The 12,552-nt window shown below is 35.2% G+C and overlaps 2 protein-coding genes across 2 annotated transcripts; both read left to right on the forward strand.

Moving 5' to 3' along the window:
- Nucleotides 1-680: 680 nt before the first annotated feature.
- On the forward strand, nucleotides 681-10,396 carry LOC131033259 (uncharacterized protein At4g08330, chloroplastic). Its single transcript, XM_057964437.2, has 2 exons — nucleotides 681-856; nucleotides 9,805-10,396. The coding sequence occupies exons 1-2, from the start codon at nucleotides 831-833 to the stop codon at nucleotides 10,184-10,186; spliced, it is 408 nt and encodes a 135-aa protein (XP_057820420.1). The 5' UTR covers nucleotides 681-830; the 3' UTR covers nucleotides 10,187-10,396.
- Nucleotides 10,397-10,626: 230 nt separating this feature from the next.
- Nucleotides 10,627-12,012, forward strand: LOC131033249 (F-box/LRR-repeat protein 12). Its single transcript, XM_057964423.2, has one exon. It carries the CDS (start codon nucleotides 10,627-10,629, stop codon nucleotides 11,869-11,871), a length of 1,245 nt encoding a protein of 414 aa, XP_057820406.2. The 3' UTR covers nucleotides 11,872-12,012.
- Nucleotides 12,013-12,552: the final 540 nt, after the last annotated feature.

Consider the following 12,552-nt stretch of genomic DNA (forward strand, 5'->3'; position numbering starts at 1 on the left):
GATGCTATTTAGTTGATAATTGAATGTTATTGAAGCTTGATGCAACTAGGTGAGTCGCTATGTTTGATATATGCATTTATAGTGTGCTTTGAAAATGAATGTTGATTATTGTTGATGCTTGATGCAAGCAAATGAAGATTATTAACTAATCCCCACCAAAGGAGAAACACTCTATTTCTTCAATACTTTGTGAGCTCTAGTTCACAATTGATTTTTATTTGAAATTGTTCTATGACAATATCTTTAAATACACAACCTTAGACACACAATTAATTTTTTTTTATGCCCTCGACGAACAAGTGATAATGAAGACTTGATATTTCTAACCTTAAACAATAAGAATTTGAAATTTAGAAACTATAAACGAAACCACACTTATGATCTAGTCTTACAAAGACAACTATTAAAAATCAAATAGATAGATTTTAAACTATGTTAAAATGCTAAATTCAATAAACATTCCCAAAAAAAAACTAGATTTTATACTAAAATTCTTTAAATCAGAGTAATCAATCAATTTTTTAGCTCATCATATTGTCACCATCAAAGGACCCATTCTAATCTTTCATTCCTTTTTTGTCCACGTCATCATCCCCTCATTGTAGCGGAAGTCGAAATCTACTAGTCACATTTGTTTCGGTCCATGTCATCAGTCCGTTATTACATCTACACGGTAATCTAAGCCTAGACGAGACGAATATTATTTGTCCTTTCTGTTTCTTTTTCATTTTTTAAAACGTTAACTGGAGGTAATATCGCAGAGAAAGGGTGGATCTGAGTTGAAGGTTAACAACACCTTGTTCTGAATGGATTCATGATACGCCTCCAGTATGTCACAGGCAGATGTTACTTACAGGCAAGCAGCAATTTTTTTCTGTTCAAATAGATTTAGATCATACTCGGAAAAAATCTTGTTTTCTTGATATATTTGGTGTTTTACCTGCAAAAATCTGCCATTGGATACTTTTTGAACAGAAGTGGAGATTTGATTGTTTGTGGGTATTAATGTTTCATGTTGATAATATCTGAACGTCTTTTTTTATGGTCGGATTGACTGTAAAACACGAATCTGAGAAGCCCTATTTCTGTTTGCGTCTTTTGAAAATTATTCCTTGTTTTTTTGTGGCTTTGAATTATTTTTTGGGGAAGCTCAATGTTTTCTTTGTCAGACTGATTAAGTATAATTCAATGTTTGTGGGTGTTAATGATTTTGATTAATCTCAGTGAACTTGTTGAGATTGATTAGGTTTAGTGTTTGCCTTGCAAACCAAAACTTAAAAATAACCTGACCAAATTCACCTTTTTCCCAAAAGGTGTCTTCATTCTTTCTGAGTATTGAAACAGTGTTGTGTAAAACTCAGTACTTTTATTAGATTGATTAGGTATTTCTTTACGTTCAGAATCAAGAATCTGACACAGCGCTGAACCTATTGGCTTCCTACCGAAAAGGGTTTGAATTATTGTTTTGGTAAAGTTCATTGTATTTGTCGGGTTGATCAGTTTTCCATTTACCCTGTGAAGTCAATGATAAAAAAAGATCTTATGCCAAGTGGCTATCTACAAACAAATTGCCTTGACATTTCGTGGATTCAATTTCCTTTTTTTCTGAAGTTCGATGTTTTTTTCTGTCAGATTAATTGGGTGTAGTTCTACCCTGTAACTGAAGAATTAAAAAGCCTTACTCTATCGGATCTCTTGCAAGTAGTTGCCAAAATAATTAGTGGGTTGAACTAGTGTTTTATGGTAAAGCTTAAAGTTAATGTTGTTTTTCCTGGACGGATTCGGTTTAGTTTTTATCCTGTAGGTCAAGAATTAAACTAACTCAATACTGTTGGATTCCTACAGATTTGGTCAGAAAGTACAATAACTCAATCCTGTTTTTACCAAGAAACGTAAATTTCCATATTTTTAATTTTTGCATGTTTGGAATGTTTCTTGGTAAATTTCCATATTTTTTCAGATTGATTAATTTTTTATTTTTCTTGCAACTCAAGAAGTTAAGAAGATCCTAGACCTTGGCAATTTTCGGTGGGTTTGAATTTTTGTTTGGTAAAGGTCAATGTCCTTAAGATTTGGTAGGTTTACCGTTATTTTTTGTGGGTTGAAATACGGTTTTTGATGAAGCCCAACACTTTTTGGTGAGATTTGTAATGTAACCTACAAATTAAGAACTAGGTAGCGTTTCACTCTTTTGGATTCCTTCCAAAATTTTGCGTGGATTTTTTATGGCATTGAATCACGGATTAAGAAAGATCAATGTTTTCATACAGATTGGTTAGTAATTTCAAATTTTCTGTGCGAATAAAGAATTTAAAAAGCACTATCTCGTTGACTTACTAACAAAATCTACCTATCTACAAAGTTTCTACTGCTACCAAAAACCAAAAATCTACAGTCCTTCCAATATTACATCATATACATCCTTCCTGTATCATTCATACTAACATATTATTATCAACATAGACTATCTATTTCAAAAACCAACATATCTGCTATCCTTATTTCATTGACTGCTCCTGTTGCCATCCATTCCAGTAGTCCTGCTTTTCGAACTTCACCTGCTTTCTTCCTGCCTGTTTCTCCTCACCACCATCTTTCTTCTCCTGTGCTTCTCTTTCTCGAAGGTATTCCTCCACAAAACTCCAGCCGATTTGAGCCTCAGCCTGCCATCCTCCTTGTCACATGATGTGCTCCAGATGAGGAAGGGTAGCAGCGGAGGTGTGTAACGTGGAGCCAATCTCATCTCGGTGCCACAAAGCCCTTGCCTGGTTTGGCAATTGCAATGAAAATCCCAACTTCCCAACACCATTCATCTCTTACACACCGGTTCATGAGCCAGTGCGCCTCTTCCTTATTGCCCAGTTCCAAGCACCAGTGTAATGTTCCCTTTTTGGATTGTCTTGTAATTTGCCCTGATTTTCACAAATTCCACATAAAGAGAACATAATAAATTTATAGATAAAATCCTTATCTAAAGACGAGATAATTTAAACCTGTTTTAGGGTCTGCGGTCAAGTTAGATAGCAATACATGTATGCATGTATAAACACATATAATATATCCATATCAGAGATTTAGAGAAATACACTTATGCCATATAAGTCTGGTTAATACTTCCATGTCATGTACTAATCTCAAGGGCCCAAATGTAGCAAAGATGCAGATAGGGAATGATGTGGTACCCTATACAATGTTCCCCTTCATCATGCTAACCCTCCTTCCCACGTTTGAGTATCCTTAACCCCCAATAATTAACCCACATGAGTGTGTAGGAAAGATCTTGCAATAGGGTGTCCTTGCTCAACCCTAGGCCCAAGAGTGGAATCCTTTGCCCCTCTTGTTCGATGTGTCCTTGACTGTCCATGGGTGGTAGTGAGTCCTCAACATTCCCCTTTATTGCTCTTCTCTACTTTCTCATGCAAGTAATTACTGTGGTTACGTTCATTATCAATGTATAGATATTCATCCCTTTCACATATTCATTACCAGAATCAAACATGTTATACCACCAGAATCTATCATTTGTCTAAAGTCTACTTGTTATTTTAATATCTATATCCAGTACCATTATGATTGTTCAGTATATATATATAAAAAGCCTGTATGTTAATCTATTTGTATGTGTTTTCTATCTGCAGAAGAAATTCACAGGTGATCATACCCACATGCTGTTATAAGCAATTAGTCAGTTTCAGTGTGACTTTCTGAAGGTCTATGTCTTTAAGTCTGATCCGCCTTTGACGTTGATGTACAGATCAGACTTAAAGACACCTTCAGAAAGTCACACTGACTGACTAATTGCTTATAACAGCATGTGGGTATGATTACCAGTGAATTTCTTGTGCAGATAGAAAACACATACAATTAGATTAACATGCAGGTTTTATACACGTATGATTACCAGTGAATTTCTTATGCAGATAGAAAACACATACAAATAGATAAACATGCAGCTTTTATAATCTATTTGTATGTGTTTTCTATCTTTATAAGAAATTCACTGTTAATCATACCCACATGCTGTTATAAGCAATTAGTCAGTTTCAGTGTGACTTTCTGAAGGTCTATGTCTTTAAGTCTGATCCGCCTGTTACGTTGATGTAGTTCTGAGTGCTGTCTATTGTATAAAACCTGCATGTTAATCTATTTGTGTGTGTTTTCTATCTGCATAAGAAATTCTCTGGTAATCATAACCGCATGCTGTTATAAGCAATTAGTCAGTTTCAGTGTGAGTTTCTGAAGGGCTATGTCTTTAAGTCTGATCGGCCTGTGATGTTGATGTAGTTCTGAGTGCTGTCTATTTCTCTCCAACTGATTCCTTTCCTTTATATCTCTCCATGTGAGGGAGAGGTCACACCTCTTCATCATGTATGCCCTTTAGCAAGAGACACACCCTTTGAAAGAGTGCAACTCTTCATTATTTCTGCCCTTTGAAAGGGACACAACCTTCCACAATCAGATCTGCACTTCTGATTTCCCAATTTATCCCCCTTCAAATGAGGTTCTTTTCTCCCTTTAATATCTCATGTTTGAGGGAGTTGCAACTTTTCATTTTATGTCTTTTGACCATTCGTTAACTTAATTAAATTTTAATTATGTTCTTTTATATTTTAATTTATTTTTTAATATTTTAATTTTATTATTAAATTTTATTTCAAAGTGGGGACATTACAACCAGGCCAGAAACAAAGATGCTATATGTATGTTGGTGCGATACTTATACCTTGCCTTCAGAAATTCCTCGCCTAGCATCATCTTCACCACTTAGAGGAACATAGGATCTTTGATTTTGAATATGTTCCACTGTCTATCATCAGAAATCTTTCCCCCAAAAGCTATCATCAGAAATCTTTCCCCCAAAAGCTATCATTTGCTTTGTGGTTTGCAGAGAGAAGTTCGTCTCTATACTTCTAAGAATACTCTCTGCCTTTCACCACCGGCTTCCACAATGAAATGCAATTACAACCTACCACCACCTTTATATTTCTTCACATCCATCGAGCATCTTGGGAGGGGCACCGCCTTCAATGCTTTGTCTTTTCAATGTGGAGTAGCTGCTTCTGTACACCGTCATCCTCGATGGCCACCTCCGGAGATCGTCCCAAATCTCCTTCTCTTTGTCATACAATAAATTTACCGCCCACTTGGACAGATTGTCTGCCACCTTGTTTTCCTCTCTCTTAATATGAGATGTTTTAAAATTTTGAAATGAATGTAGCTTATCTCTAAAGATTTTAATGATCTTGTTCAATTTCCGCATTTGCATCTCTCCTTTGGTGATAGCATTGACAATTATTTGCAATTCGCCCTCCAGGTGAATATTGGAAGCCGAGAGTTTGCTTGCCAATTTTATGGCGAGCAAAGCTGCTTTTGCTTCGGCTTTGTTGTTTGTTCCCTCAAGCATCTGTACACTCCATGCTAATATATTTCCACCACAATCCCGAGCAACACATCTTGCCCCGGATGGACCTGGGTTGCCCTTCGAGGCCCCATCAAAATTTATCTTGATCCATCCCTCTTCCGGGTTTCATCCCCTCAGTCTTTTCAACTACTTTGTCAGATGGATCAACCCACCGAGGCCCATTAATGGGCCCTAACAAAATCTACCTTAATTTGTAGCTGTCTGGTTATTTTCTGTTGAGATTAATGGTTTTTGTGAGATTGGCTTGGTTTAGCTTTCATCCGGAACTCAATAATTGTAAAAAGCTAACCCTTTTGGATCCCTGTTGAAAAATTGTCTTAATATTTTGGGTTCTGAATTATTAATTTTTGGTATAAGATCAGTTTTTCTGTCAGATTAATTAGTGCCAAGTTTACCCTGCAAGTCAAGAAACAAAGAAGCTCAAGCCCAATTGGCTTCCTACTGAAAAATTGATTATTCTTGGCTTCCTAAGTGGTGTTATACTTATAACTGTTATAACTTATTTTCTGTGCATGTTTTTATTATTTTTTAGCAAAGCTCAGTGATTTTGTCAGATTTGAGTTTTGTTACTTTCAAGTTTATCATACAAGTCAAAAGTTAAGGAGATCCAATCTAAGTGGCTTTTCAACCAAAAATTGACCTTGCTTTTTCGTGGGTTTGTTATTTAATCATAAAGCACGGTTTTTTTGTATGGTTGATTAGCTTTAGCTTGCTCTGCAACTCAAGAATTTAAAAAATTGAGAAGCTCTATCTCTATCATCTTCCTACAAAAATATTGCCTTGATTCTTTGTTGGCAGAAATATATTTTTGTAAAGCACATTGATTTTGTGAGATCGAATAGCTTTAACTTGCCTTGCAAGTCAAGAATTAAAAAACCCCTAACCCTATTGAAATTAAAGTTTGAACTAAAAATATGCCTTGAATGTCTGGATTTAAATTTTACTATTTGAATAATCTTTTGGTGTAGCTCAATCTTTTTTTTATAAAATTTTACGGTGCAATATTTTGTACAGATTGGTTAGTTTTGATTATAACTTGCAAATCAGGATTGAATTAAATGCTATTACTATTGGTTTTTTGCCAAATATGACATGATTATCTGTGGGTTTAAAGTTTAAATAGTAGTTTTTTTGAGCAAATAAATAAAAACTGTAGTGGGACGCAAAACATAACCTTTGTTTTTTGTGAGTGAAAAGCTCAGTATTTGCATCAGATTGATTAGGTTTAGATTTAACCTGCAACCTTATAATAAAAAATCCCCACCCCTGTTTGTCCCTATCTTTTTGCTTATCTCAATCTTTTGAAGATGTTGGATTTTACTATTATTGTATTATTGAGCCTTAATGTGCGTAAACAAGGTGTTTTGCTGGGGAGTTTCTTCATCTGAGAGATGTATAGAAGTTGTTTTGTGCATTATTGCTTGCATTGAATTTTCATAGCACCTTCTTGCCCAAGCTCTCTTTTCAATCTGGGAAAGCCACTGCTGGTTATCTTATGTTGATGTTTCAATTTGCGCTCACTGTGATAGAATGGCAGTGACTCAGGTAGGTACTGCTACTTTTCAGCCAATACCCAATTGGATATAGTAAAGCTGCTCACGAGTCATGTAGACATCAATCTGTTTAGAATTTTATCCCAACCTACCAAATCGGAATCATAATTTGAATTGGAACTGGGTAGGTTTTCTGTCCGTACAAAAGACTTATTATAAATATATACATATTTGTAGCCTAAAACATGAATTAAGCTCAGAATATTACATATCAAGCATGTTGCTACCATGCATAGTACAAATTTAAAATATAGTATACTAATTCGGTATCAACTATCAACTTGTCAAAACTTAAATGTCATGATAGATATTGAAAAATTGAAACAATTTGTAATTTACATTGTTCGAAAAACTTAACAATGTGTGGGAAGTGAAACAATTTAAAATATCTAATTTTAAAATCATAGATTCGTAATACTGAAATTTACATTATGCCATGTTAAAAATAGAACTTGCAGCACAGGTAGAGATTCTAGGATTGGCCTTACATGTTACTGTAAAAAATCTATTAAAGTAGGCACCCAGATTGGTTTTTAACATGGCATATACATGAGTTTGCCCTAGAATCTAGGCAAATCACGACGGGCATTTTTCCTGCAAATGTTTGTTGAGCACATGAAATGTGAAATAATGTGGATGTTTATGGACAAGGGTTTCATCTGTCACAAAATTTAAAAATGAAATAAAATATTGCCCGACACTGACTTGGATTCAACAGATTCGAGTTAAAATTGCAACATGAAAAAATTTAACTGTGCCCAACTCTGGTACAACTTGTACCTGGAAATGGGGCTATATCTAGCCGATTTGTAATGTAGATTTTAACATTTGCAGTTTTGCAGGTCTTGGTTGAGTCCTGCAATTAAATGTAATGGCCAGATCATCAGGATCAACTGACTCTGATGATTTGTGTGTAACTCCTGCTGGAAATTTTTTTGCAGCTGAGGTTTATGCTCAGGCATTGTGGTTGGTTTGGGTTAGTATTTGATCGAAGATTAAGAGTTTCATAAATAAATAATAAAAATCTTACTACCAGTTTGCCTTAGTTTATGCTCCATTTGCATGTAAGTTTAGATTGCCACATTAGCAATAATTTGAACTGTGGTTTTATTTCATGTGCACGTTATTAAGTTTTCAGCATCAATAGGCATAGCCGCATAAGTGTGCCTCCTTTCTAAGTTCATATTTTCCCTTAATCTAAATGTGTGTTTTGGGGGTTTCTGGAAAGATTAACTAGCAGGATATTATGTTTTCTTTGACTTTGGAAATTTGGTGTGTGTGGGTTTGGGGATGGTACCAGAATGTGATAAGGCTTGTTATTAAGTCAGTGTTTCTTGCGTACATTTTCTGTTTTACAATTTTAACTTTGTGTATACATTTGTTAGGATCTCTAATTTTCAGGATCAGAAGATACAGCATCTTACGTTTTTTTAGATCCTTATTCTGTCTTTCAATATAAATATGTGTTTGTATGGTGTTTCCAGAATCCTTGACTCGCAAGGATTTGTGCTTCTGTTAGCCATAAGAGGGCTTCTTTTCCTATTTAGATTCCCAGTCCTAGAATCAGGCTCAAGGACATTTCTTTGTGCATATGTTTACGTTCATCACTGGGGAATACATATGTACATATGAGGTTTTAACTTTTAATGATAATTAAAGTGGGGATCTATTTACATGATATGATAAGGATAAGTAGCAGTCTCCATGAAAAGGCTGACAGAACAACCATTGGTTATATAAGAGCTATCACATGCGTCACCTTCATATGTTTCCCTTGCTACTCAACTAGAGCATCACATCAGAGGAGCTCTTACCCTATAAATCAAAGACTAGCTCTGTCCATTATAATCATAATCCTGAAATAAGGGACAGAAACATGGCAAAGCGCAGGTTTATAAACCCATGCAAAATTCTATATTCACTGAACTTCTCAGATTGTACAAGAAAAAACTGATGAAGAGAACATAGAAGCTGAATGATTAACATATCTAAAAACAAAGTTTGTGTATTAGCTGCTTATTTAATTTAGAACCGATCAATATAAACACAGTTATTTGACACCAAGTGTTAGCATAAATCATAAATGTTACCTGTCCTCACCTATCTTTAGACAGATGATAGTTTATTACCAAATTGAGTCTCATATTGATGGATGACCAACTGATTTAATAGTGTTCATGACTAAGATAGTTTTATTGCAGTATCTGTCTTCTTGGAACGCCTCTCTCAAAAAGAAACAAAAAATAAGGGAGATCAATAATTCAGTATTTTTCAATTTTGGTTGGTTTCCAAAATCCAGATATTGTAGTCATAAAGGTAATATTTTATTTGCTTCTTTCTAATGCCATTTCTTCTTAAATCATCATAAGAATTTTCCGAAATAAATAATAATATCTCTTCTTCGTTAAGATAGTTTTCAATATTAAGATAGTTTTATTGCAAACTCCGTTTTCATGGAATGCTTCTCTCAAAAAGATATAAAAAATAGGGGAGATCAATAATTCAGTTTTGCCAATTTCGATCAGCTTCCAAAATCCAAATATTGTAGTCATAAAGAAAAAATTGAAGTTTTTTTTCTAATTACCTTTCTTCTTGAATCATGACATGAATTTTCTGAAATAAATAATAAAATGTCTTCTTTAATGTATTCAATTAATGTTATAAAAACATTTATTGTTTGTAATACTGCATGTTTTGACAAGTTGTTTGGCTTCTGCTTTCAGAGTCAAGTGGAGCCATCCTTTGTTATTAAGCATGATGTTTGAAATTTATTTTCATGAGCTTTCACTTTGACGAGATCAACATCTTTCTATTTATTTAACTTTGCAGCTGTGGCTCTTGCGGATATCCTTTAAATCTGTGCTCATCAAACCGTATCACTTCTAACATCGGTTCAGAGTATCGCAAGGCCATCAAGAAAGGCATCATTTCATTCCTGTCCATTGATTTGAGCAGGTTCACTCAGGTTGATGAAGTTAAATGTGCTCTCTATTCTTGTGGTTTTTGTCGAATGAGGACCAAACTTCTCTGTAGAAAATGTGGAACATTTATTGGCTATGGCTATGAAGATCGTGCATCTCCATGTGGTTTTGATAGTTCTGATTCAAGCTCAAGCAGTGGAACTCCTGGTCGGAAAAAATTCAATATCAAGATTCGGGCACTACAACCTTCAGATGAAACTGATGTGCCTCAATTGGCTCGAGAGGCCTAAGAGCTTAAGTCTTTACATATGAAAAAGGGGCACCCAATATTAATCCACTGGGGGATACATTTAACCTGTTCTGATTTTCAGATTTACCGTTTTCTAATTTGGCGCCATTAGTCATTTAAGCTTTTGCTTATTCATGGTGTTCAAAAGGACAGTTTTTGTAAAGACATTTTCATTGGAAGTGGATATTAGTTTGAGAAGATGTTTCTTTTAGCAGATGGTATTATTTCTGTTGGGGCTGCAAGTATTGTCTACTGTCTTTTACAAGTTAAGTTTAGAGTTAATCAATCTTTGGTACTATTTACTTTATAGCTTCAGTGATCATCTGTTCAGATAACTTTGGTGGCATCTATGGAATTGCGTGGTTGAGCTGCTGTTCTATAAACATGCTTGGGCATGTGCAGTGAACTTGTGTACAGGTTTCTTTGATATTTTCGTTTGGCATGTTCTGTTTCAGGGAACCTGTATGCTTTGAGGGAATGGATAATGATGGGATTTGTTCTATATATGAATTAAGAGGGGAAACATGTATAGATGATCTTCCAAATGAATGCCTTTTAAATGTTGTCAGATTTTTAATGCATTGTGCCGATCAAGATGCATTTGGCCTCACATGTCAACGCTGGTTGAAAATTCAGAATGAAGCCCGATGTTCGATAAAATTTCAGTTTCGTGATATGTCAGCTCCAAATTGCACAAAATATCTCTCCAAGCTTCTTGATCGCTTTCCTGCACTTATTTCAGTTTCATTGGTTGGTTGTACTGAAATTTCAGATTCAGCCCTTGCCTTGTTTCCATCAGCAGGTTTGAAGTTGAAAAGTATCTTACTTGATTGCTGCTTCAGCATCACAGATGATGGTCTATCTCATATTTGCAACAATTCTAAAGGCTTGTCTTCTTTGAGCCTTTATCGTTGTAATATTAGTGATATTGGTCTTGAACATGTAGCAAGAAGCTGTCCAAATTTAGAAATAATAAATCTTTCATACTGTGCGAATGTCTCTGATTCAGGCATTGCAGCCCTTGGGGAAGGATGCTTGGGGCTTAAGATTGTTAATATCTCATTTTGTAAAAACATACAAGGAATTGGGTTTAAGAAGTGCTTGTTTCTTCAGTATCTAGATGCAGATTCATGCCGCTTGACAGATGATGGTCTGTGTGCGATTCCTAATGGTAGTTCTCTTCAATATTTGAACCTGTCACACTCACGGAATTTGATTGATCTTGGCTCAAGAGGGTTCAGCTGCATTGGCATGGCATGCTCTAATTTGCAATTTTTGCACACAAGGATGTGTCGTACACTTGATGATTCAGCTGTAATCGAGATTTCCAGGGGCTGTCCTTTATTGAAAGAATGGAATTTGGCAGTTTGTCCACAGGTGACTGTGGTTGGTTGGAAAGAGGTTGCCCTGAACTGTAGAAACCTAGAGATCCTTCATGTTAATCGCTGCAGACATTTCTGCAATAGAAGTTTGCTTTTTCTCAGGAGTGGATGCCCTAAACTTTCCTCTCTATACATGCATGGCTGTCCTAATCTGAACCCTTTAACAGTGGAGCTTTTTAAACAGGCCCGCTGTTTTGTCCGCATTATTTTGGAGGAAAACATGTGTGCAGGATTTTGTGTTGATGAGTTTGTAAAAAACTTTGCTGTTAAGGTGAAAACAAAGACATGTCTAGTACTTCAATAGTCTGTTTTGTCAATGGTAATCATTGAACAAAATTAAACAGATTTTCCAAATTGTAGGTCTGGATTTTGTGTCAAGATATTCACCTCTTTGCATGTTTCACTCAGTAGGTGATTGAATAAAGTATTTATGTTTGCCAGATTCTCTTATTATTGTTTCGTTCTGTTAGAATTCCCATTAATATGGGTTTTATATTTGCAAAAGGTATATGTTTTGCTTCAATTGCCAGCAGCACTTTGTACATCTTAATGTTATTTCCTAGAGCAATATAGGACCAAAGCCTCTCCTCTAAATCCAGTCACAATTACTACTAGATGGTGTAATTTCTAATAGACACTCCAATACTTCTGATCAGACTTTAAAATTGACTGATATTTTAAATGGAAGAAATTCAAGGCTGAAGCACGCAGGACAAATTTGATCTATAGAATACAGTAGAGACACTGTTCAAGTGTCAATGCCCGTCTAGATAAAAAATTTAGTTGAAATTCTTGCCACGAATCTTGCCGAACTCACTCTAGTCAAAGTTTGAGAGCATATAAATTTTTCGAGTCAAAGTTTAAAATTAAAGTAAAATGTTAGATTATATTGGTCATATCAAATTAGGATATACCCCAAACTGTGGGACGGTTTACAGTAAGAACGCATATTTGACGTCATCAACAGTGTACATACAACTATCTT

Source organism: Cryptomeria japonica, chromosome 3 (assembly GCF_030272615.1).
Source record: "Cryptomeria japonica chromosome 3, Sugi_1.0, whole genome shotgun sequence".
In the NCBI taxonomy this organism is placed as follows: Eukaryota; Viridiplantae; Streptophyta; class Pinopsida; order Cupressales; family Cupressaceae; genus Cryptomeria; species Cryptomeria japonica.